Source organism: Helicoverpa zea, chromosome 8, assembly GCF_022581195.2.
Source record: "Helicoverpa zea isolate HzStark_Cry1AcR chromosome 8, ilHelZeax1.1, whole genome shotgun sequence".
NCBI lineage: Eukaryota > Metazoa > Arthropoda > Insecta > Lepidoptera > Noctuidae > Helicoverpa > Helicoverpa zea.
The window spans coordinates 2,763,469-2,789,169 of NC_061459.1; the positions used below are offsets into that span (position 1 = coordinate 2,763,469).

General features: G+C 40.6%; 3 protein-coding genes and 1 long non-coding RNA gene across 12 annotated transcripts in view; 2 read left to right on the plus strand and 2 right to left on the minus strand.

The window, feature by feature from the left end:
- The window catches only part of LOC124632830 (SH3 and multiple ankyrin repeat domains protein 3), a 213,414-nt gene extending 205,879 nt beyond the window's left edge, over nt 1-7,535 (plus strand). For 8 of the 9 annotated variants that reach the window (XM_047167805.1, XM_047167808.1, XM_047167804.1 and 5 more), the window contains 7 exons: nt 105-234; nt 592-721; nt 1,089-1,203; nt 3,042-3,208; nt 3,636-3,752; nt 4,037-4,164; nt 5,057-7,535. In XM_047167805.1, the coding sequence (XP_047023761.1) occupies nt 105-234; nt 592-721; nt 1,089-1,203; nt 3,042-3,208; nt 3,636-3,752; nt 4,037-4,164; nt 5,057-5,639 (1,370 nt within the window). In that variant the 3' untranslated portion in view covers nt 5,640-7,535. Of the gene's footprint in view, nt 1-104; nt 235-591; nt 722-1,088; nt 1,204-3,041; nt 3,209-3,635; nt 3,753-4,036; nt 4,165-4,392; nt 4,472-5,056 lie in introns of all 9 variants that reach the window. The other variant, XM_047167813.1, reaches the window with a different exon arrangement.
- A 2,010-nt stretch (nt 7,536-9,545) lies between these two features.
- On the minus strand, nt 9,546-21,979 carry LOC124632703 (WD repeat-containing protein 19). The gene is made up of 21 exons (XM_047167651.1): nt 21,560-21,979; nt 21,229-21,386; nt 20,684-20,908; nt 20,393-20,603; nt 19,950-20,230; nt 19,506-19,765; nt 19,076-19,296; nt 17,823-17,945; nt 16,714-16,913; nt 16,176-16,376; nt 15,683-15,894; nt 15,464-15,551; nt 14,760-14,957; nt 13,636-14,520; nt 13,379-13,487; nt 12,520-12,669; nt 12,260-12,353; nt 12,071-12,180; nt 11,816-11,983; nt 10,025-10,101; nt 9,546-9,937 (listed from the first exon to the last, which is right to left on the minus strand). The coding sequence occupies exons 1-21, from the start codon at nt 21,572-21,574 to the stop codon at nt 9,826-9,828; spliced, it is 4,098 nt and encodes a 1,365-aa protein (XP_047023607.1). The 5' UTR covers nt 21,575-21,979; the 3' UTR covers nt 9,546-9,825.
- Nucleotides 21,980-22,667: 688 nt separating this feature from the next.
- LOC124632755 (probable arginine--tRNA ligase, mitochondrial) lies at nt 22,668-24,769 on the plus strand. Its single transcript, XM_047167715.1, has 3 exons — nt 22,668-22,822; nt 22,897-23,995; nt 24,184-24,769. The coding sequence occupies exons 1-3, from the start codon at nt 22,793-22,795 to the stop codon at nt 24,681-24,683; spliced, it is 1,629 nt and encodes a 542-aa protein (XP_047023671.1). The 5' UTR covers nt 22,668-22,792; the 3' UTR covers nt 24,684-24,769.
- On the minus strand, nt 24,762-25,101 carry LOC124632756. The gene is made up of 2 exons (XR_006984666.1): nt 25,050-25,101; nt 24,762-24,956 (listed from the first exon to the last, which is right to left on the minus strand). It is a non-coding gene; the product is annotated as an uncharacterized LOC124632756 (long non-coding RNA).
- Between the last annotated feature and the right edge of the window lie 600 nt (nt 25,102-25,701).

Here is a 25,701-nt window from a genome sequence, read left to right on the forward strand (position 1 = left end):
CGCATATTATCCCCTACATGTTTCAATTTGTTTATATTATGTGTCTCTACTGAAGTAATGAAATGATTTTCTTTATTTCATAATCACCTTGTTTTCCTCCCCAGACGGCACCCCGGTGTCGGGCACGCCGGTGGCGCCGCGCACGGCGTCCATCCGCGCGAGGCCCGCCTCCAGCCGCATCACCGCCGCCGAGCTCGAGGAGCTGTTCCAGCGGCAGGCCGATGCTGATACCATGTTAGTACACTACTTTATAATATGACTTGGTACTTTTAAGTGATGGGAAAAAAACTCCAATGACAATGCTGGTTTTTGTATGGATCTCGTCAGCGCTTAAAACTAGTGTCAATGAAAACGAATTATTCAATACAACATTTCTGAATATTGTAACTTACTCCAATATTTGTACGGGGATCTATAAGAAATTCTAATGTCCTCCTTGATTATCAGACTGAAATAAGGAAAAATGAACTTAATGAAAGCGTCTTTAGATGGAACCACTGACAATCACTGAAAGATCCAAAAACATATTCACATGTTTCATTATCTTGATTTTGTAAACGTAAACCTAACGAATTATTTAAAACATTTCAGCCTAGGCAACAACGCGATGATGACTCGCTCAGCGTTCCAAGGAGGTTCGAACTCCCCTCCGTACTCGCCTGCGCGGGCGCCGACTAGAGTGTACGCCTCTGTCGCTGAGATGAAGCGGTCACGAGGAAAGGTAAATTGGACAGATTTTCAATAAGAATTTGAAACTTTATAGCCTAATAATACGAAAATTCGAATAAGCAGGATCCAAATCTCAAATGACCTAAAGTATGTGACTTTTTCAAAATCCTATCATTGTATCTTGGACACTACTGGCTATTGATGAAGCATTACAGGATGAGATAATCTCAATTTATGTATTTTTAAAACTTCAAGTGTTTTTTAATTAAACACGCAATTTTAACACGTCTGGTTTGTATTGATCATTCATCTCTTGCCTCTGCCCATTTGCGAGACATTTCATAACTTAAAACGGCAGAGGAAACTTTATTTATACTATGACCGAGTGATACTCATGTATTTATTTAATTTCCCTAAAGTTATGGAGTAAGTCAAGTAGCAGCACGTTGCGCCGAGACTTCCACTCGACGCCGGACTTAGCTGCCGAACACACCGCCCACCCGCCACGGACACGCTCTAGCGAAGATGTACATGGTATGTGATTCCTTAAGTTTTAGAATATTGCTGCTTATAATGATGCCAAATACGGTCCATTTACTAAAATAGAAATTAATTAGTATATATCCGGAATAGGTTTTAAATATTTTTGTAACTTTTATGAAAAAATGGCACCGCTTTACTTATTTTTGAGGAGTCTTAAACCCATACCCAATAATCCACTTAAAGAGAAACATCCCCAGGGCACGCCACCATCGTGGCGGTAAGTCCCCTCTTTGAGGAGTGGCTCGGGAGGAGTCATGGCGCCCTCACGTACCGCATGACGCAGGTCCTCACCGGACACGGTTGTTTCGGGAGGTACCTGCACCGAATCGGTCGTGAAGAGGCGCCCGGGTGTCACCACTGTGCGGACAGCCCCGAGGACACGGTGGACCACACAGTCCAGGAGTGCCCTGCGTGGCAAGGGCACCGCCGAGTCCTCGTCGAGGCTTTGGGCGGCGGCGACCTCTCGCGTCCGGCCCTGGTTCAGGCCATGGTCCGGGGCGAGAGGGAATGGGATGCCGTCGCCTCCTTCTGCGAAGCGGTCATGCTCGAGAAGGAGGAGGCGGAACGCCAGAGAGTATGCACCTCTCATCCCGGCCGCCGCGCTGGACCAGGTAGACACCATGGGCGCTGGGTGTCGCGAGATGACTCCCGGCCACCGTAGGCGTGGGTCTGTGGGCGGTGAGTTCGGGTGGCTCATCGTCCCTCTGTCTACTTAGACGACAGACCCGTGTCGACGGCGCGCGTTGTTCCACGCGCTCCTCAAAGAGATGTCAGCAACCCCAGCGGGGCCCAGCAGGGCCAAGGCCTGCCGGGGCTGCGGGTTGTTCGAAAGAGATACCGCGGCCCTGGTACATAAACGGCCTATGACGGAACACGACAGTTTTTAGTCAGTAAGAGTCTGACACTCCCTCACTGCTGCTAACCCACAGCGGGAGGGGTCATTTGACGTCGGAAAAAAAAGGTGAAACATCCCCTCCAGCAATTGACAACTTTGCAAGACCAATGCCCAATTTTACCAATATTTAAACAGTTGTTGATTTTACTACAGTAAGGGATTGTTCACACCAAACGTATTGTCCGCCGCTGACTGTGAGTATACTCACTGTCTGCCCCAGTGTGAACGTCGACTCAATCTGCAGTACGCGTACTCACCAAGCCGACAATAAGCTATAGCGTACGATGCGCTACATGTGTGAACAAAAGAATAGGCTCGTGTAGGTTCACACTAGATGCGTACGCTGAGCGGCTGACTATTCTACACATAAAAGAGCTCAGTATTTGAACCCCCCAATCTTCATACATAACAGATGCTATGTCTTCCCAAGCGCATCTTCGTAAGTTTCTATCACTAAATTCTTCTGAATTCGCATTCCAAATACATTCTCTAGAATGTACTTCTGCAATAAACTTTTCGGTGTCGAACATCGCGAGGTGTCACGTGTCACGTCTGTCCTCATTGAAGTTTGTTTCTCGAGTGTATTGCGGCCGATGCGCGCGGCGGTGCGGGCGCGGCGGAGCGGCGCTATTCGGCAACTGCGTCCGCGTAGCCAATCCGCGTCCGCCGTGCATAGTCGCGTAGTAAAATAATCGGCCACTGAGAGTCAGCGACAACAGACGACGTAATAGCGTATAGTCGGTTCGGTGTGAACGACAATTTCAATATATATGGAAAAGCAATAAACTGCGTAACGCGCGCTCACAGTCAGCGGCCGACAATACGTTTGGTCTGAACGATGCCTAAACAGTTGTTATACGGACAGTCCTGCTATCAGTGAACTTGAGCCTAAAATTACTTACATAGGTATCTATAATATTGTGTATCCCCACAGCACCAGGTCGCGTGCCTCCCCCCGCGCACCCGCCGCCGCCGCCGCCGGTGGCGGGCGCGGCGCCGGCCTCCACGTTCCGCCCCGCCGACCAGGCCAAGCTCTATGCCTCGCCCCGCGACCTCGAGACTGTGGCCTACAGGCCCACCAACAATGATAATACGCACAACGTTAGTATTTCTGTACCTATTTGTGATTATACTCGAGACGCAATTGATTTTCTATGTCTTACAATTAATTACCGACTGGACTACTATAATGCTATAACCGTTCTGAATCGAATGTTGTTTGTATAAATTGTAATAATCCAGAGATTTTGATGTCGTCATACGATTTTTTTGACAGTCGGTTTCTAAATAGAAATTGAGTAGTAGACGTTTTATAAATTACTTTTTTCCTAACTTAGATATACATACCTTACCCAACAGATCGCATTTGTACCTGAAGTATTTTTTTATAAATACTGTCACGATTTTTTTTATCAAGAATAACAGGTACAATTCCAAGTAGCAATAACAACAAAAATCCACTCATTAGCCATTCTTTTACCGAGTTAATCTGAATTATGTGGTTTATACTGGAACCTTTAACTTACAGAGTCGTAAAGCAACGTCGTTACGGTCATGGGCAGGGCCGAACCGGCCTCAGTCAGCAGATGACCACACCAACCAATACGCGCAGCCCTTCAACACGCATAAGGGCTTCGTTAGACAGGTAATTTCTAGAACCTTCTAAAGAAAATAAACACCAATCTTATGAAGTACATTTCAGAACTTTCGCAGGACAAAACGTGCATCATCCAATTCAAAGAACAAACTTTGAGCAGTAAAATCGAACTGTACACTGCTTTTCTGCACCTATTTTTAGCTCGATTTTTCTTTCTATACCGATTCACCCTTTAAGGATCTACTGTGTGACAGCCAAGCATACAAATATACCCGTCTTTTGTGTCGAGCGGTAAAAACACAAAGTCCTAACATAAAATAAATTACTTTCAGAATTCAACCCCAGCCCCACCAATACCTGAGCCAGACTACAGCATGTCGGAATCTGACGACGAAGTGGACGCCAAGCCCAAGGGCGAACCCGCGGCTGTGGCCGAAACCAGCGCCAACAGTAACGCTAGGTGAGTCTTATTGTCACGGCATAAGGTTCAGTTTTGTACGTCGAGTATGTCACAATGTTTGGGCAAATATTGGAATATTGGTGGTGCCAGTTTCGTGTAGGTTCTCACTTGTTTTAATAACGTAAAAGTTTGTACTAATCTGAACTTCTGAACTTCTACTTAAACTATTGACTACTTCAAAAAAGCACCCAGAGAATGCAATGTCTTAATGAACCTTAAAATTTTCAGGATACCAATATACGCAACGATATTTGAACATGATGCGGAATAAATATTTTATTTTGAGCTTTGATTCTTAACGGATAAGGTATAGTTTCAGTTGCCATATGATTACATGTCGCTGGGGAAGCGCTTGTGTGTTTGTCAGTCACCATCACTGAAAAACCGCATACGACTGCGCCTCACATTAATACTTTCATTTCAAGGAATCGTTGCATCATAATGTTGTATGTCCTTTGTTGAGCAAAAGATTTCATTAAATATAGTTTAATTTTAAATCCAAATGAATTCAATGTTTTCAAACAGTATAGAGCACATGGTTGGTGGTTGGGTCATTGTTTTATTTCCAGACAAAACACAGCACTTTTTAGATTTAAATGCTTTTCACTGGGAACACGTTATTAACTTTGTAATCATGATCATTGTTGATGATAAGTTAATATTTTACGTTTTTTGTTTAATATTTGTGGGTGTTGTTGTGTTTGAAGTGATTTAATTTATACTACGGAATTTTCTTTTTATTACACAAATTATTTTTTTGGCTTAAAATTCCTAAAAGTATCTACATGAGTTGTTTATATTATCTTCAAAAAAATATTTTAAATATTTTGAGCTTCACTTAAAAAATACATAAGTAACACAAATGTTCATGAAATCGTACGTTCAATTCCAGCGGGAGCAGTTCCGGGTCCAGTTCGATGCAGCACTCGTTCTCAGTGGACGAGATCCAGAAGATCCGCACGCGGCTGAAGTCGTCGAAGTCGTGCGGCGACGAGCTGGGGTCGCGCGACGACGGCGACAACAGCTCCTCCGGCGTGTCGTCCGACCAGGAGGCGCAGGCGCGGCCGCCGCCTCGCCGCGACAAGGTCTCCTTCTGCGCCTCCGTCACCGTCAAGTCCTCCAACGACGTCATCAGCACCGAGCCCGTGCACTCCTCCAGCGAGAGCCTGGCGCCGCCGCCGCCGCCCATGGCCCGCCACAACTCCCTCACGCGCAAGCGGGCCACCGCTGCCTTGCTGCGCGGAGCCGCGGGCAGCACGCGCGGACGCTCCGCGGCCGAGCGCCTGGGCGTGGACGTGGATAAGGCGCCCGGCCGGAGGGCCCGGGCAGCAGTGCTACTGGCTCAGCTGCCGCCGCCGCCCGAGGAGCCGGCGCCGGCAGCAGAGGCAGCGCCGGTGCTGGCGCCGCCGCCGCAGTTCAGCGACCGCGTGCGGGTGGTGGCGGCGCTGCCGAAGCGGCTGGCACACCTGCAGTAGCCGCTCTTATGAACTACCCTAGATAATAAACCTTCACTTTCGTACCCTCGTCGTAGGCTTACCCGTACCGCCGATGAGCGAGAAACGTTTTGTAATCGAGCGACTAAATGAAACCAAAGATTTATAGTATTTATTGTTGAGGAGTTAACATTGATATAGTTGAAACTAATTTTTATACATTCCCTTATTAAGCTAGTATTAACATGCGTTTCACGATTCATTATTATTGGTATTACTTTACTGTTATATACCCGACGTAGCGGTTTTATTCTGTTCGTTGTAGCAAATTTATTTAATTCTAATTCCTATGTTATGATTTCAATCCTTTTACAACGCAACCAAGTGCCATCGTGTCTATGATTTTAATATATTTTTATAATATATATCTGTAAATATTTTACGAGAGCTATTTTCGAGTTAAAAGAGTGGACCAGACGCGTAAATACAAAAGCATCCGGCCAACATATTATATATTGAAAAATGAGATTATTTATTAAACACTGGTATTTATGAATGTTATTAGGTACATGAATTATGTATATGGAACATATTGCGCTGTGTTGATCGATCGTTATAATTTCATTGTTTTCATTATTCGTCCATGGGTACGCAGGCATGGTCCACTCTTTTGACGGCATATTATTGAATTATTATGTTTACAACGGCCGTTAAGGCAATTATTTGAATTGAATGTGTTCTCATAGAAGACTAGCGCTTGAACCAAACTCACTAGCGTTTCATCCGTTCCATGATATTGTAAAGATTTTATACTAATCGAAATACATCCGTGCGTCATTTAGATATAGTTTATATCGCCAAGAGAGTGTAACACCAATTTTTATATTTCATTAATCGATTTTGTATCTTATTCTATTGTACTTTAGATATCATTTTTGCAAAAATTGTATTTGTGACTCTTCGAAATTATCTTATAAATGAATAACTCAGAGGTGAACTCTCACTTATGTTTAAAATCACTTACCCTTTTGCTTTTATGAAAAGGGAAGCGAGATTTATCTACCTATTGAAGCCCCTAAGCGGTGTATCGAAATCTTACCTGATATTTATAATGCCAATTGACGGCAAGTGATCTGTGGATAGCATTCCCCTTCTGTCACCGTGTCTGTAAACTGTTGCAAACACTACCTAATTAACATTCAGCCTAATGCGAGAAGCCATTTTGGATCTTATGTTCATTGACGTTAAGTTTTATATTGTTTGTTGGTAGCAATAGAATTTTTACAGAAAGTTAAGCCCCCTGTTTCGCGACACCCGGACTCTAGAACTATTTACCAGATAAAATAAAATGTTAGATATTATCTTTAAATGGGATGTTGAGACAGGAGGCGTTCAATGTTAAAATTAGCTGAATATTAGCTGAATTTTAAAATAGTGAGTCGCATATAGCCGACTATAGCCTCCACATGTATTATTAGCACAATCAATGAATTTGTTTATTAAAGTTTGTATTATTTCGTTATAATCGTCTTGTCATTATTTTAAGTTGTATAAATGTATTGTCTACTTAAGGCATAGATAGGTAGTGGTAATTATTAGGGCAATACTTGATTGTAGAGTAACGGTCGGTAAGTGGGGGGCGGCGAGTTGGCCTGACGCTCATTTGACTGCTCCGAACTAACAAATAAACAGCTACAATACTATTCTCTCTTGTGACATTTCTTTAAACTCATGACTAACATCTCATAGTTTGAGAATTAATTTAATGTTTTCTACTAAAATCTTATGAATAGAGTGAATCAAATGAGCGACAGTTTCCAACCAGCTCTGGTTTTGTATAATACAATTGTGTTTCGCGTTTCATTTGAATCTCAGTATCGGACGTGTAACTACAACTTGGTATACTTTCAAATGAAAAATTAAATGTTTCATCACTTATTTACTGAAGTTTTATTCACTTAACATTACGTTATTATAAGGCCACATATGTTATAGTTCGGCCATTCAGAGAATGCGTTCCTGACACGTCGCGATTGAACTGACGACGTAACTTTGCAATGGCGTTGCAGTTACGATAAAAATATTTTTGCTGGTTGTTTACCGTTTTAACAATTGAGGAGCATTAAAACAACATTATTATATCAATAATCAATGAATGTTATAATTTTGTGCCAAACTGAGTGTCAAATAACTTGGTAAACAATATTTTTCTAAATCTATACTGCGCTATTACAAGGTTATGTCAGCGGTTTATATTTTGTAGTGCTGTGCTAAAAATAACAGGCAAGTATCGTAATCTGTTCTTATACAGTTATAATATAAAATAATACGTTTTGATTTTCTTTTTAAGAATTGGAAAATAATGGACTATAAGACTTAATTATAACGTTTATGAAATATAAAAATAAAACTATGACCAAACCGCATTTTTATACTTAGATTAAAAATGGTAACCCCAAATGGCGTTATGGGCCGCCATTTTGTGACGCTAAAACAGTCGTCCGTTGTCGTTTCGTGCGCATAGACCACGTTTTTCAAGTGTTTTCGATCTGTTTTTATTTGATTACCCGGCTTTTGTTAGACCGAGATATCAGGATTGATTCTGTTATTGATAATAATATAATTATACATGTAGGCGAAGATGATGATGAAGACACCACCTCCTCAAGCAAATCGGAGTCTGATTAATATTCTGTTCGCACATTCAATTCAATGTACTTGTAACAAAGAATAAATAAAACAATTTTATTATATGAATATTACCTTTTTTTGGTTTCCACTTAAATAACTAAAATATAAAACAAATGATTCCGCCAATTTAAAACGAAAATAATCTTAAAATAATGCGGCGGTTCATTTTGAAGGAACGGTAACGAACTCAGTGTTATGTTGTGCCCATCACTAGTCGTGACTAACTGATAGGTGTCAGGAACGCATTCTCTGAACGGCCGAAGTATAATAACTTATTTTTAATACACATTTTATTCATTCAAAAAAATACAGTCTTTTATATATCTATGAAAATAATTGTCTGTCATCTAAGATTTCATTTCTACAAGTGATAATAAAAATGAATCGGAGACATTTTACCAAAAAACAATGACTAACCTCCCCACTCAGAGACATTTAATGATTATTTAAGTCAATCCTTAGTGACGGAATTTCATACAAATCCTTCCCGACATTATATATGTCCCGACATTATATATGTTCCCAGTCCCGACATTATATATGTCCCGACATTATTATTATTATTATTTATTATTAAATGTCTCTCAGTGGGGAGGTATGGATATTTTGATCTGATACATACATCGATAAAATAAAACAACACTGGCTGGCCAAATTGTGAATCTTGTATATAAACAAAAAAAATATGGCACCAACGACGTCTATAGTCGTCATTGACAGATCTGTAGAAATGGGGTTTGCCTTTTAAAAGATTAAGTCCTAGTACAGATATCTTATTCCAATATGTTTTGAAAACCATCAATCAACCAAAGTAACTGTCAAAATTTCATTAAATGGACACATATCACATCCTTACACTAAAACCTTATTCTAACCATAGAGAGCTAATATTACTACCAACAATAATATATCAAAATGGACGGATAGAATTACTCAATCACAAACATTATATCACAACAAAAACAGTGTTATCTCAAGGCGTTCACAAAGAATATAATCAAATAACCTTGGCGATAACGGCGGGATTTGTAATACTTTATCACTTTTACACGGAGGGAATTAATATTAATTTGAACCTTATTTCAAAGGGGATAAGAGTAAATTTATTTTTGTTTTTGTTTGGAGGACGGGATTGCTTAATACGGCGTGTGTCTGCACGTGTTAAAGATGACATTCTTGCAGACACTACATGCATTAACTTTTAATTAAAGTTATTTGTGATAGCGAGGATTTATTAAAGTAATCAATCTTGCATAATATTTGCAGAAGTTTGCAAAAAACATCGATATATTTTATTTTAATCACAAATTCGGTGCACCGCTCCTCAAGGTGCATATAACTCTACATCTGAATTTATCTTAAAAATAATGTGATGTAAAAATTTTGATATCTCAAAGGAGCTCCTTTCCTCATACAATTTTTAAAATCTGCAAAATCATTGCAGTTATTTAAATATATGCCAGGTGATCAAATTAGACCATAAATTAAATAGAGAACTAAGTACAAATACCTTTGTGTTCATACATTAATAAGAACTCTATTCCGTGGTATTAAGATCCATGTAGGCAGCAACATCGTCAATTTTAACGAGACGGCGGTAATCGACGTTCTCGCCACACATCGGACACTTGCCTTCTTCTTGAAGAATCCTAAAAAATATAGAAATGATATGATACGATGTAATAATAGAATGTGAATGTGTTGGATAAATCAATGAACATAATATAGGAACTTACTCCACAAATTCGCTGAGAATAGCTGGAAAATCGCACTCTGGACACGCGGTCAAATCATCCTTCACTATGTGGAGGCCCTACAAAATAAGAAACATATTTAGTTATACTTTATGACTTTTTGGATTGAGGGTTTTGATTAAAATCAGTCACATTACATTACTATGGTGTTCTCGAGAACAGTTACAATGATCTAATACGCCACACGTCAGCTCTGCTTGGGGCAGGGCGGGCACACACACTGCGGGCAGGGACAAGTTACTGCGGCTATGTAGTACTCACGCTAGCCAGACAGAAGGGCACGTCAGCCTCGCAGCGCGCACACGTCAGCTCTGCTTGGGGCAGGGCCGCGCTACACTGCGGGCAGGGACAGGTCACTGCGGCTATGTAGTACTCACGCTAGCCAGACAGAAGGGCACGTCAGCCTCGCAGCGCGCACACGTCAGCTCTGCTTGGGGCAGGGCCGCGCTACACTGCGGGCAGGGACAGGTCACTGCGGCTATGTAGTACTCACGCTAGCCAGACAGAAGGGCACGTCAGCCTCGCAGCGCGCACACGTCAGCTCTGCTTGGGGCAGGGCCGCGCTACACTGCGGGCAGGGACAGGTCACTGCGGCTATGTAGTACTCACGCTAGCCAGACAGAAGGGCACGTCAGCCTCGCAGCGCGCACACGTCAGCTCTGCTTGGGGCAGGGCCGCGCTACACTGCGGGCAGGGACAGGTCACTGCGGCTATGTAGTACTCACGCTAGCCAGACAGAAGGGCACGTCAGCCTCGCAGCGCGCACACGTCAGCTCTGCTTGGGGCAGGGCCGCGCTACACTGCGGGCAGGGACAGGTCACTGCGGCTATGTAGTACTCACGCTAGCCAGACAGAAGGGCACGTCAGCCTCGCAGCGCGCACACGTCAGCTCTGCTTGGGGCAGGGCCGCGCTACACTGCGGGCAGGGACAGGTCACTGCGGCTATGTAGTACTCACGCTAGCCAGACAGAAGGGCACGTCAGCCTCGCAGCGCGCACACGTCAGCTCTGCTTGGGGCAGGGCCGCGCTACACTGCGGGCAGGGACAGGTCACTGCGGCTATGTAGTACTCACGCTAGCCAGACAGACAGAAGGGCACGTCAGCCTCGCAGCGCGCACACGTCAGCTCTGCTTGGGGCAGGGCCGCGCTACACTGCGGGCAGGGACAGGTCACTGCGGCTATGTAGTACTCACGCTAGCCAGACAGAAGGGCACGTCAGCCTCGCAGCGCGCACACGTCAGCTCTGCTTGGGGCAGGGCCGCGCTACACTGCGGGCAGGGACAGGTCACTGCGGCTATGTAGTACTCACGCTAGCCAGACAGAAGGGCACGTCAGCCTCGCAGCGCGCACACGTCAGCTCTGCTTGGGGCAGGGCCGCGCTACACTGCGGGCAGGGACAGGTCACTGCGGCTATGTAGTACTCACGCTAGCCAGACAGAAGGGCACGTCAGCCTCGCAGCGCGCACACGTCAGCTCTGCTTGGGGCAGGGCCGCGCTACACTGCGGGCAGGGACAGGTCACTGCGGCTATGTAGTACTCACGCTAGCCAGACAGAAGGGCACGTCAGCCTCGCAGCGCGCACACGTCAGCTCTGCTTGGGGCAGGGCCGCGCTACACTGCGGGCAGGGACAGGTCACTGCGGCTATGTAGTACTCACGCTAGCCAGACAGAAGGGCACGTCAGCCTCGCAGCGCGCACACGTCAGCTCTGCTTGGGGCAGGGCCGCGCTACACTGCGGGCAGGGACAGGTCACTGCGGCTATGTAGTACTCACGCTAGCCAGACAGAAGGGCACGTCAGCCTCGCAGCGCGCACACGTCAGCTCTGCTTGGGGCAGGGCCGCGCTACACTGCGGGCAGGGGGACGTTACCGCGGGGGCGGGGGGATCCCGAGGCCCGTGACGTACAACGCTCTCGATCTTCTTTACGTACTTTGGATCAATCTGAAGAAGAAAAAACATCTTTTTTATTACAATTGCAATTGGCACATGGAACAATATTTGCAATTCATTAGGCAAAAAAATGTGTACCTGAGATCGATATTCAGGCTGCATCAACACTCTGGCCCAATGATAAGCTTGATGCTTCAATCCAGCGCGACTGCACTCGATAACCGTCGATGTTAATATCGATACTTGATCTGCAAAAAAAAAAAAACAATTAAAATACCAAAGTTTCACCAAGCTTGCAAAACGCTATGACTGAGTAAAAATGCTTACGCTGTGGTGTTGGAAAGAATGTAACGTCTGCGGCAGTACGCAGCAGAAGTCTAGCAGCCAAGTCATGACGGCCACGTTTAACGTGAGTGCGCACCTAAAATCACATAAATTATTCCAACCCTTTTCTTTTAGCTTCTTCACCTCTTTACAGAGAAGATACTTAATTATGTGAAATTTACAACTGAGCGAAACTTGCAGGCACATTGATTGCCCATTGATTTTACGCGTGACCCGCTACCATTCAACATTGTAAAACTTACCAATATGTAACTATGCAGTAAGGCGATGGCATGCCTCATGTCTCTGGGTACCGGCATGCGCGAAGCTCGCAGCGACACGCACATAGCGCGAACTACGTCGCGAGCCTCGCGGTACTTACCAGCTCGACATTCTGCACCCGCTATTATTATCTGTGAAGGTGTGATGATATTTTAATGGTTGTCTTTTCCCAAATTTCACATTTTTCACAATTTTCACATTTCACATTTGGGAAAAGCCAACCATTCACATTTCACTGTAAGGGGATGCAGCTGGGTTCTGGTGCTCATAATCCTATTTTACATGGAACAACACCCTAGCTAACCTCTTTTCCAAATTTTAACAGGGGATCAAAACCGGTAACTAGGAATTTAGTTTAGAGCCAGCTAATTTCTGAGCACAATACCTACTAACTCGTAGCCATACCCCTCGCATGTCTCTACGATCCACTAATATCTCACTAGTGTAACAATGGTTTTTGTTCAGCAACTTGAGCGAAGTTGCGAACTATACCTGATGTTCGTATTTTTTCTCCAACTACCTAACTGAATTAATGATGGTAAAAAATACGATGATAAAATAGCTGTTAGGAGTGATATCTGTGAAATAGGGATAATCCTATATTCCATGTAATCATTATAATTATAAATTATAAACAGTCACATCACATTATGATCATAAATGACTATTACTATTGGTATTTTGTTTTGGAAGTACATCTACAGTTATAAGGAAAAATAACTGGTTTTCCCTTTCCGATAAAGTAATCTTATAAATAATAGTGATCTATTGAATTGCCTATCGTACATGAAAAACGTGTGTTTATCTCCCATCTTCTACCGTTTAATAATAAATACTTACCGCAGTTTTGGCAGCTTCAGCAAATTGTCTCTTGGCCATGTATAGCCGGAACAAATGACGGGGTTCACGCGGTGTACCGTCTGTCTCTCCTAATAGAAATTCTATTAGCCTACAAAAACACAAGTGAGATTAAAAAAGAAGTCAAACTTTCAACAATAAATTATCCATATTACCCAATCCCAACATATATAACCCACATTTTTCGTTTATATTGTGAATGCACCCGATTAACTTTAGGTGTGTAACTGTTTCCTTACCTCCTAGTAAGCCTTTCATCATCACTCGCAGCAGCCGCATCAATAGCAATACTAATTGCCTCATTGTCCTCTTCCTCCGACCCCCCACTCCTCAATAAATGCGACATCGCCTTGCTATACTCCCCCGCATGGAAATAAAACTTCCCCGCCAACAAATGATTCTTCTCTCCCTCAAAATGCAAAGCCAAGCTCTTAAAATCCTCAGGCCTAGCTTGAGAAGTCTGGATCAATATTTCTCCATACAGTTGCAACTTTCCATTCTTCCTTGCCAATTGAAACGCTTCGTCGTAACATAGAGACATTACTAAGAACTTGATAGCCGAAGTGGGATCATCACTGTTTTGGAAGTAATTTGCTACCATTTTTGCGCCTTGTATGGACTTTGTTTCTTGGACTAAGTTAACTGCTTCATCAATATCGTCTAGTTTGTCTAAGTTGAGACGAATGGCTGCTTCATAATCTTGAGCTTTGAGATAGGATTTCAAAGCATCGTGGTATCTCCCTTCAGCTTCTTTAGCTTTAGCATACTGTATATGTATGCTTGGAGAATTGATTTTTGGGAGTAAAGCTTCAACTTTTAGCCAGGACTTTAGTTTGATGTACAAAGAAGCTGCTTTTTCTGTGTTTCCTGCTTGATCGTATAAGGCAGCTGCATGAGTATACTGTTTTTCTTCCTCAAGTAGTTGAGCGCATTCTTTCACAAGCATGATGTCGTGTGAATGTTTCATGGCGGTGGTCAGGCCTCTCATGACGTCACCACAACGTATCGACATACGAGCGATCCCGGCCTCGCATTTGTCGTTGTGCTCTTTAACTTTAATGTCGTCCGTGTTTTCAGTTATAAGACTTTTCTCGTAGTTTGATAATGCTTCGTGGTAGTCGGCACTATAAGGAAGTTTAATAAGTCAGTATTTCATGCCAGAATTTTTCAATTCGCCTGGGGTAGTACAGGATAGTACATTAGGTCTCCCACCTAACCTACTGTCCTGTACTTGGCTCCATCTCTTTTTTTAGACAACTGTCAACGAGTGAAGAGCTGAAACATGCCAAACGGAATTCTACAGGAATATCTTCGATTGAGGGACGAACTTCCCTGGAGCCAACCTACCTGCAATATTACTTACGTGAGCTCTAAATGCTGTGCCCTATGCAGTGTAATAGCGGGCGCCTTAGCGGGACAGGATACAGCGGCGATGTCGGCCGCTCGTGCCCAGTCCCCGCGAGCCGCGTGTAACTCTAGCGCGTGTAACGCTCCGGCTGGGGAGCTTTCTAACCAACGAGCTGCTGCCGAACCTTGGCATAGACAGGCGCAGAGAGTTCCGCTGGGGAACAGTGTTATTGTTGTCACCAAAGTCAGTATTATGATCATCATCAACATTGTCATCCTCGTCAACATCATCATAATCGAACCTTGAATTTCCAGATCAGGCTCAAATGCAGGAAGTTAAATGTATAAATAAAGCTTTAGTTTCAAAACAGAAATGGTTTCAAATGAGACTACTTACAAATACCTATGGGTTTGCCAAAGATTTAACACTATGTTATTATAGTTCGGCCATTCAGAGAATGCGTTCCTGACACGTCGCGATTGAACTGACGACGTAACTTTGCAATGGCGTTGCAGTAACGATAAAAATATTTTTGCTGGTTGTTTACCGTTTTAACAATTGAGGAGCATTAAAACAACATTATTATATCAATAATCAATGAATGTTATTACGTCGTCAGTTCAATCGCGACGTGTCAGGAACGCATTCTCTGAATGGCCGAACTATAGGTTATACAGTCGTGCCTGCAGACATTAAGATAAGAAAATCTTAAAACTTACCATAATATGGACAAGTCCTCAATATGCGAAGCGTCTTCAAGAGCCCAAACCATTGCCACGTCACTAAGCCTCGTATAGACACGAATTGCTGCAAGTAACATACAAATACATAACAAATATTGCCAGAAGTGGTTTTAGAAATTCCTAGAGATGAGGAAGAGATTCTTTCCTCCTCAGAAATATAGTTTATACAGTATGCAGATGTTTTATTCTACTCACCAAACTCCACATTAAGTTCAGCTATAGCGGCTTCCCCCATCTTTCTCCACAGTTCCGGTTCATCCACAGCGTCACAGAATAACCAAGCTTCGCTGAATCGTCTCAATCCTAACAACTTGTCTATGTGACGACGTTGATTGGCTAAGCGTTTCTCTGTATCGGCATCCGCTAGGCCACTCGTGTTGTGCGAGTCTAGGGCTAGTTTTAGTACTCTGTATAAAATGAAAAAGGAACACTATTTAGTGCTGAAAATTAAGAAAAAATATGCTTCTACAGACAGAAAACTAGTGAATGTAGATATCGAAAGAAAGAATTGATCATAACTCAGTTGATATAAATATCCATAAATATCTATAAACATCCATAAACGACCATAAATATACATAAATGTTCATAAAAATCCATAAATATACAGAAATATCTATAAATATCTATCTTTCGGCAATCCTTGACTAACATACCCAAACAATCTTAGAATGTCAAAAATACTCACGAGCCTCCACTGCCATAACAGTAAACATCTCCAGAGAACAGAATCAGTGGTATCTGACCAGCCAACAGCGGCGTGATCCCCACCAAGTCAATATGAGAGCCGTTGATGGAATTCGCCGCGTAGTAGTAAGTCTCTATCGCCTCGTCCGTGTAGATTATGAACACGTTGCGGTCTGATAGACAGATGTCCCAGATTATGCCCCTAAAGAGAGAAATTCGATGTCAGATTTTGGACTAATTTTAAGCAAGCAACCTGGACTATAAACTCGGAAATCACCAAACCGCATTGGGCAAGCGTGATGACTAACGCTCAATTCTTCTACGTGTGAGCGAAGACCCAACAGTGGGATGTTAAAAAGATTGATTATGAATAGGAAAAACGTTACTTTAGTTTGAATAGGAAATAAAGATTTTGGAGGAGAAAGAAATTTGAATTAAGAAAAAATAAGACTTTAGGAAAAAAATTAAGGTATTTTGGTGAAAGATTGCTGTAACGTGGGCTTGCTAGAGTATATACTGGTATATACAGCTGTGACTACCTAACATCAGCGGCCTGCGAGCGCTGCAGCGCACACACGTGGTCGGGCGCGGGACAGTACACGTGCACGCGGCGCCGCTCGTCCAGCACGCAGGCGCGGGCGCCGCCGATGTCGCAGTACACGCCGCGGACGCCGCAGGCATGCCGCCAGCGGCCGCACGACCGCCATTCCTCCACCCCAAAGTATTCTACGTGCCCTTGCTAGAGTAAAAAAAAACCTTCAAGTTATAGACCCGAGCTCTTCAACAAGCGACTTAAGAGATAGAACGACGGCCGCAGGCACGAACTCATCGGGGAGTGGCTCGGCAGCGGTGGAGCCGAGGCAGAGGTAGGCTGGGAGAGGGCGATTATTACAATTCATACAGTTATTTGGAACTGGCCTCGAACTGGGAAGCGCGGGGGCAGAGGTCATACTATCCAGCGCCGTGTTTTCAGTGCGGGTACTCGCATATATCTACGCACGAGACTGTAGAACGCATGGCTTGTACGAGACGATTGAACTGATTTTATGAATCAGAAAATGTCCCACGTCAAAATAGGGCGTCAAACAGAAAAAAAAAACATTATTATAGACTCATTATGGACATGAGTCAAAAACCAGAAAATCAATTAGTTAATTGCTTACTTAACCTTTCATTAACATTTCCCAACATGAATTTCCCAAAATAAAATTGTTATTCATCGGTCATTAGTATTAATTTTGGCAAATCACCCTGAGGGAAAACATACAAGAATAGAATCACATAAGCTCTTGGTACACCGGAATTCGAAGTTATTTTAAAGTTTACTGGTGATGTCCTCCTAGCCGATTATCGGCTACGGCGGCTGCCCTCATGTAAGGAGATTAGCCAACTGCGCAGGACATATTATAGTGCACAAGCATTTGCGCAGACACAGGTGCACTCCCTATTCCTTAACTCTCATAGCCCGATGGGACGGCAATCCTACACGACCGGAAAGAGATCAGGCGCAGGACCGACATTTACGTGCTCTCCGATGCACGGGTGAATCAAACACCAATTTCCAGGCTTCGGGCTGCTTTGTGAAAGCAAAGCAAAGTTTACTGGTATCTAGGCAACGAAACACCAAACAAACAGCGATAGTACTTACATCAGTGACGAATATAAAGAAGTCGCTTGTGAGATGTATGTCGACGATCTTAGCTCCCTGCATGTGCGGCTCGGGGAACAATATGGCTTCTTTCTCTGGCTGTGATGGATCCACTTGGTCAATCTGTAAAAAAAAGGTTAATAATTCACTACAGTACCTATGTATTTCTTTATTATCAGCTCAAGTGTCTTCTCATGGCTCATCCCTGGCATGGAGTGGTGACTCCTGTTAAGTTGTGCTGTGTTCCGATGCTATCTCTATAATAGGCATGATGACAAATTTTTAAATTCCTTTGTATGATGTAGGTATACGTCTATTTTATATGAAAAATTATTAATTTTAAGAAAATGCGAAGTTTTTTTATCAAATAATTGCATTTTTCTCTGTCCACTTTGAATCCGGCGCGAAAACGCTTGTCAGTGTCATGTCGTCACTTGTGACGTCACGACTGAAATTACAAGACGCAAGTAAACAACGCTCGTGCAATAATTAAGTTTTTTGTGTTATTAAATATGAATTCGAAAGGGCATAGGTGTTGTGGGGTCCCCCAGTGTAAGAACACATCCAAAACAACTCCGGATAAGTTATTTGTGTACGTTCCTCACAATAAAAAAATACGAAACAAGTGGCTTAAACTTGCAAGGCGAGATTCAAAAGCAATATTGCCCAGGGTACAACTTTATTTTTGTGAAGATCACCTTGATGTAAGTTATTACATAGTTCTCTAGATTCTAGCATAGTTTATAATGTAAATAACTATTTCGAGGTTAGGTTTCATCTCTCATTGTTTTTTAATTAAACTAGTATACTTACATGGAAGTTTTAACATTTCTAAATTCAGCTGAACAAAAATCTTTATTTGATGCCAAAAACTTTCCCAGCATTATGATATCAATTCTAGGCAAATTAGCGCTGTTTGCCTTGATAAATCCGGGCTCCATAACTCGTGTTATAAACAATTAATTAATTAAAAACAAAGATCGCAGTGGAAGTTCACAATAACGAAATGTGACGTTCGCGCGCTTTCGCGCGAGTTGTTTTGAGAAATGACGTCACGAGCTCTGATTGGTGTTCAAGATATCATGGCGGATTGCCTTATTTCGTAATTTTATTTTATAAAAATACATATTAATCATATTATTAATAAAGAAAACAATGCGCGTTTTATATTCCAAGCTTCAAGTTTAATTTAATAAATATATTATTTTAATGATTTTTGATTACTGTCATCATGCCTATTAAGTACCACTTACCGCATGCAACATAGCCCGTCCCTGAAACAGTGCGGCAGCATAGTCCCCAGCCAACGTAATGACGTCTATGGCCGCTGGGTATTGTCTTCTTGTAGCAGCTCCCCCCGCAAGCGGGTAGAACCATGCTAAAGTGCCGCTAGCACAGCACACGTGGGACCCGCCTAGAGCGATCACGCTTGGTTCTGTTGGTAGTGTGTAGGTAGCGAGAGCTGCGGGTTCCGCTATGAAAAATAAGAATTAGCATAATCTTTATGTAAAAAAGAAGAGAGGTTCTTTCGACGACAGGGTGTTTGAGCTACATAGGTACATAGAGAGCTTTCTCCCACGACAAGGCGATCGAGCCGTCACCGTGTGCATGTGAAAAGGGTCTAACGAAATCATAGGCATGAAGACTAAGGAGTTACTACAGACATGACCAAAAAATACTTACATTTATTAACAGGCTCCGGCTCATCCCCAACAGCAATACACTGATACACAGTAGCCTCAGTGAGACTGGTGAGCGTTATAACCCTGGTGCCATACGCCGCATGTAATGGCGGCAATGCAGTCACGTATACGTTCAGATACGCCCTGCCGGCCGTCGCGAGCAGACGTCCATCAGAGCTCCACGCACATCGTTCAGCGCCGCCTGCTGGCATTACTGACCCTGATACCTCGCCGTTGTTCCATATGGCAATTAGTTTCAATCTGAAAAAGGAAACAGTAAGATCCAGTACATAGCCATTTTCACAAAAATCTTGATATTGAAAAAAATAGATTACAGGATTTTATTAAAATTATGGATACAATAATATATGGCACCAATAATTTATTGGTGCCATATAAGTGCCAATAAAAGTCCAAGTTTTCTTCCAGCTAAAAAGTAACTTACTGTCCATCACCACAGGATGCAGCAAGTCCATTACAAACAGCCACATCAGTCAGATTATCCTTATGATTCTTCACTTGAAATAACTCTTCACCAACCTCCTTGATATGAGTTGAAATTGCTATAATGAACCCTGCACTAAATCCTATTAGAATATAGCCATCTCCGTACCATTTGTATGAGACTATTGAGCCATAGCGTTGTTGAAACGCTAACTCTATGGGATTCTCTGGGTTTAAGAGGTTGTATAGGTATAGTGTCCTTTTACCAACAACAAGGCTTATCTGAAAAAAAAAACATCATGAAATTGTGTCACTTTTTTGACAGGTCATTGGTCAAGTATACCAAGAGTACTGTCTCTAAGATATTAGGGTATTCATTGACAGAGCCGTTATTTATTTGTTTTTAAAAGAAAAAGTATATTTCCATGGATTTTACAATCTTACTGTATTCTCCCCAGCAACTCTTTCATCAGTCTTCATCTCGGAGAACTGCAGATCATTTGGTATGTCTCTCAGAGATATCATCCTCAAAGTATCACCATCAGAATTGTTTATAGACAAACTCTTGTCTTCAGAGGCCAACACTAAAATACTGTCCTTATTCCATGCTGCACATGTAATCTTTTTTGTGTGTTTTCCTATTATTGGTATTCTCCTGAAAAATAATATCAAGGCTTTATTAGCTACCTATCTATCTGCCAAAATAACAGACTAATAAAGAGAGCACTTTATTACTTTGTTGTATGATGATTATACAAGGCAAGATTCCCTTTATGTGTGCCAACAGCTAACAGAGGCTCTCCGTAAGCCCAAGCTATACATGATGGAGGTTCCCTTAGACCTGTTTCTATGTTAATCCTCTTATTGGCATGGCACTCCCATAGTAATACTGTGTTACTGTTGGGTGTTATGATAGCTAGGTAGTCTCCGTCTTGGTCCCATTCCATACCTGCACAAAGTCTAAGAAAACATTCTGATTTAAAACATTTTAATACATTATTTTAAGACCAATCTCTTATCGAATGTGGATTAAAACCTTATGTATAAATGGGAAATTCATATTGTCTGTCTGTCAAGCCTACACACCAAAACTACAAAACCAATTTTAATGAAATTGCCACACAGATAAACAGAAGCCTGACAAGCGTCAGGCTTGGGTATACGCATATGTTTAGGTGCAGGATATAGTTCCCTCAGGATGTATGTGGACCTGGGCAAGAGGAGTAGTGTAAGTAAGTAAATTCATATTAAATGTAAAAATCATTTGGACAGTATCTCACCCCTGCAGCTTCATTCTCTCCATCAGTTGTCCGGACCTGTCATGTACAGCTACTGTAGCATCAGTACCAGTTGTAGCCAGCAATGAGTGGGATTCTCCCTTCTGCCATAGGAAATATAGCTCACCCATCCCATGGGGCTGCTCAATTGTGTATAGTAACTGAAAATGATAGTAAGATCATTGTTATTATTTAAAACAAACAAAAGCTGTAATTATATAGAAATATTTTGCATAAAGAAACGTTTACACTATATTTATTCGCATATTTACTCTCTTTTGGAAACATTATATAATAATAAATATTAGCCATTTGAAATGTTTTGTTTACTTACTTTGGGAGTTGTCATTGTTGTATGATTTTTGTATTACCTACGTATCAAGCGAGTCATGTAACCTGCATGAACAGTACGAATAAATCTCGTGTAGGTACGATTTGCTATACTTTGATGGTTATTGAGTATTATATTTTATGAATTTTTAATTTTACAGCATGTTATGTTGTTATAATTTGGTTGCTAAGCAACTTCACGTAACCGGATTCCTGTGCATGCATGGGGATCATAATAGCTTAGCTATTTCTTATTCATTTTATTACTAATCCAGCCTTTGTTTTTCATATGTATTAATTAATTTCATAATTTAATCATAATATTTTATATACAAAAATCTTAGAAAATAAGCCAATTTGAAAATAAAAGGTAAAACTACACAATTTCATTATTTGACCCCAAAATGTTGCCATCTCCCGTACTGTACAGTTCGCACTTTAATTTGATAGGTAAATATTTTAATTTTGAAACTACTTATCGTATACGAAATTATATAATTTTATTTTATTTTTGCAGCCAGCATTTAGCTGCTATTCACTTAGAAACTTAAAATATGGATTAATTAGTCTCTACATTGTTCTGTAAATATGTGCCCTACTTAGGAAGTAATAATAAATCAAATATTTTGAGCGATAATTAGAAAATAATGTTATGCGAAGAAAATAGTACATACATGTACGAAACTCTTCGTAAACAAACCTTTACATTGCATTGCACATTTAATATATGTTCAGAAATCTTACGCTATAAGCACAAAATATTTTAATAGGTACCTCATAGGTACTTGGAGATCTTTGTAGAGTTAATTAAGTGTCAAAAATATACACAAAGAAAATCTTCTTGATATTTGATTTTCCTGCATCTGAGTAAAAATAAAGCAGAACTTGCTTTATTTCATAGTTTATCGGATCTTTTATTTTAATTTTACTTGATGTTTAATAAAGACTAGCCAATCCAAGTCCTATTCAGAGTACAGTATATTGAATAAATATAAATATTCATTTTATTGAATAATTAAATTATTACAAAAATAGAAATAAGAATTGACTTCAGAAATTCACAGACAGTAAAAGTAAAATCCACAATTAAAGCGACTGGTAACATTACACGCTTATGTCACTCCCATGCTTGCAGATCTAGGTTGTTATTCAACTTTCTAAAATAAAATAAATTGAAGCAACAACTTTCTATTACAGAGCACTGTTATTACTAACCTTAATTTAACTCTTACACAGAATGAAACCAAAAATAATGTTGATTGATAAGGTTTGTGTCTTAAAATGTCCATGTTTCCAACTAGAATCTAAGACTTGATACATTAAATAATTTATGTATTACAGATTATTCCTCATAATGTTGATAGAAGCAGTGTCATTAGAAATATGAAGAATATAAGTGTGTCTTATAAACATAATGAAAATAAATACTTAGTCAATGTCCTGAGTAAAACGGGGCAAAGTTTTGAAGACACCGGGCAAAATCAAATCAGCATCAATGATTTGTCATTTCAAGTAGAGAAAAAGACCTTTACACAAAGAATTCTAGAAAGTTTCAAGTCACCTCAACCAAGACAAAAGGTCAAGCCAAAGAAAATAGTAATAGATTTTAGTTCACCGAATATTGCAAAACCATTTCATGCGGGACATTTGAGATCAACAATAATAGGAAACTTTATTGCAAATATAAATACTTATTTTGATAATCATGTAACTAGGCTTAATTACTTAGGAGACTGGGGCACACAGTTTGGATTGCTTCAGTATGGTTTAAGAGCAAAGAATATTGATGTAAATGATTTAAAGAATGATCCAATTAGATCTCTGTATGATATTTATGTTTATGCCAACAAATTAGCTTCAAATGATGAAAATGTCCAAAATGAAGCCAGAAGGTTCTTTTCAGACATAGAACAAGGCAGAATGAGTTTGGAAAACTGGAAAAATATTCGTCAAGTAACTGTACAGGAATTGGAAAAAGTATATCAAAGATTAGGCATACATTTTGATGCATACCATTGGGAGTCAGATTACAATGGTGGTGCAATCAAAGATTTGATGACATCATTACAAAACAAGAACATTATTCAAAAAGATGAATCTGGAAAGATAGTAGCAAAAGTTAATAATAGAGAAGTAGCTGTATTAAAAAGTGATAATTCAACCTTATATCTGTCTAGAGATATTGCAGCATTGCTGGACAGATACAAGCAGTTTGACTTTGATAAAATGCTGTATGTAGTTGATAATGCTCAGACAGATCATTTTGCAGCACTCTTCGAGATTGTTAAACAAATTGATCAGAAATGTACAGATGGCTGTGAACACATCAAGTTTGGCAGGCTCAAAGGCATGAGCACTAGAACTGGAAATGTAGTATTCTTGAATGATATTTTCGATGAAGCAAAGAAAAAAATGCATGAAAAACAAGCATTATCAAAGAGTAAGGATAAAAATTCTACAATTATATTTTTATACAAGTTACCTAGGCCATTAAATTATTAAACATCACGTCTATGTAGTCTACTTACAGATTCAAAGTCAAATCTTTATTTCAATAACATCTTTGAGAGCACGTGGAAATATTACAATTAAAAATGTGGTAGTGAACGGAGTGTATTTTTTTTTCAGATACCCGCAGTGGCGCGATGAATGAAGAGACATGTGACATTCTGGGCACTTCAGCAGTGTTACTCAATGATTTAAAACAAAAAAGGCAAAAGGACTATACATTTAGTTGGGATAAAGCTCTTCAGAGTGAAGGTGACAGTGCAATTAAGTTGCAGTACCTTCATTGCCGATTATGGAGTTTGGAACAAAACTGTGGAGTATCATTACCAGATGACTGTGACCCAAACTATATACCTGAAGAAGTTATCGGAGATGTTATAGCAGAACTGGCTGGATTTGAACATAGTCTACATAGATCTTTAGAGGAATATGAAGCCTGTATCCTAGTCAATTATCTTTTCCGCTTAGCAAGGCATGTAAATAGGATGTTCAATAAAATAAGAGTAAAAAATGTTGATTCTGATTTGGCAGCACAAAGGTTACTAGTATTTCACTGTTCGAGGATAGTTCTCAAAACTGGACTGGAGATTTTAGGTATAAGACCTCTTAATGAAATGTAATATAAATGTTTATACGTACATTAGTATGATATATATTCATATTGTTCATTGTAATTGTAATCGAATAAAAAAATACCATTCATGAATCTCATTTTATTTATTTATGCCTGTCTTGTTCATTAATCGTTATGTGGTTTATTTTTACATATAGATATTTTGAGAAACTATTTCGAAATAGCCGCGCCGCGTATCGAGATCGGCCATCGATCTCGGGTATGGATCATGATTTCCCTCCAATACAAGCTGAGAAACACATTGACATCCGGATCCTGTCTACGACAAAGATACAGATAATTAATTTAAAAAAAAACTTTCTAGTTCGGGTTGAACTTACGCACCAAGGGATCCGTACAGGTCCGTACTCACTTCTTTGTTGCATCTTCCCCCTGGAACTATTGAATATTATTGACTATGTTAATGTAAAACTAATTTATTTACTGAATATTTTATTTGATTACTGTTCTCACATATTCTCAATGATATAACTAGGTAAATAGATTTACTCGTAAATTAAAATTACATTATAATAAACTCTGCAATCTTCTCACTATCTTTAGCCGGCTGCTTGGCGAAGGAGTCATCTCATCTGCCTTTTAGTAATTTTGTTTAAGTGTAGTAAGTATGTAACTTATCAATTAACCAGTCTTTAGTTATTATTTATCATAACACACTTTTTGGATTCTGATAACCAAAGCTGTATGTACAAACGAAATCCGAGATCAGGGAATATTTTATTTAAAATAATATAATATTCGAGCGGACATTTAATACTAGCAAAAGTATAAAAAACCTACTCCATTAATTTTCAATAATTTAAGTGTGGGTAAAAATTGGAAATTAGTTAGTAATTGAACACTTCTTTATTTCTTGTTTTTTTCTTGAGCAAAATGCAAAAAATACGTTTACAAGCAGAATGAAAAAAAATTTAGTACAAGCAAATATTTAAAACCAGCAACCTTGTGAAGTAAGGAACCCTAAGGATCCCCATTCGAATATGGTTAATTATTTGCGAACTGTT

What these genes read in the sequence shown, in the direction of transcription:
- LOC124632755 (XM_047167715.1), top strand. Translation starts at nt 22,793, where the DNA reads ATGAAACCAAAAATAATGTTGATTGATAAG. An exon ending in AAATAATGTTGATTGATAAG is followed by an intron (nt 22,823 to 22,896) that starts GTTTGTGTCTTA and finishes TATGTATTACAG; the next exon opens with ATTATTCCTCATAATGTTGA. An exon ending in AAAACAAGCATTATCAAAGA is followed by an intron (nt 23,996 to 24,183) that starts GTAAGGATAAAA and finishes TTTTTTTTTCAG; the next exon opens with ATACCCGCAGTGGCGCGATG.
- LOC124632703 (XM_047167651.1), bottom strand. An exon ending in GCATCCTGTGGTGATGGACA is followed by an intron (nt 19,766 to 19,949) that starts GTAAGTTACTTT and finishes TTCCTTTTTCAG; the next exon opens with ATTGAAACTAATTGCCATAT. An exon ending in CTGAAGCTGCCAAAACTGCG is followed by an intron (nt 12,670 to 13,378) that starts GTAAGTATTTAT and finishes ACACCTTCACAG; the next exon opens with ATAATAATAGCGGGTGCAGA.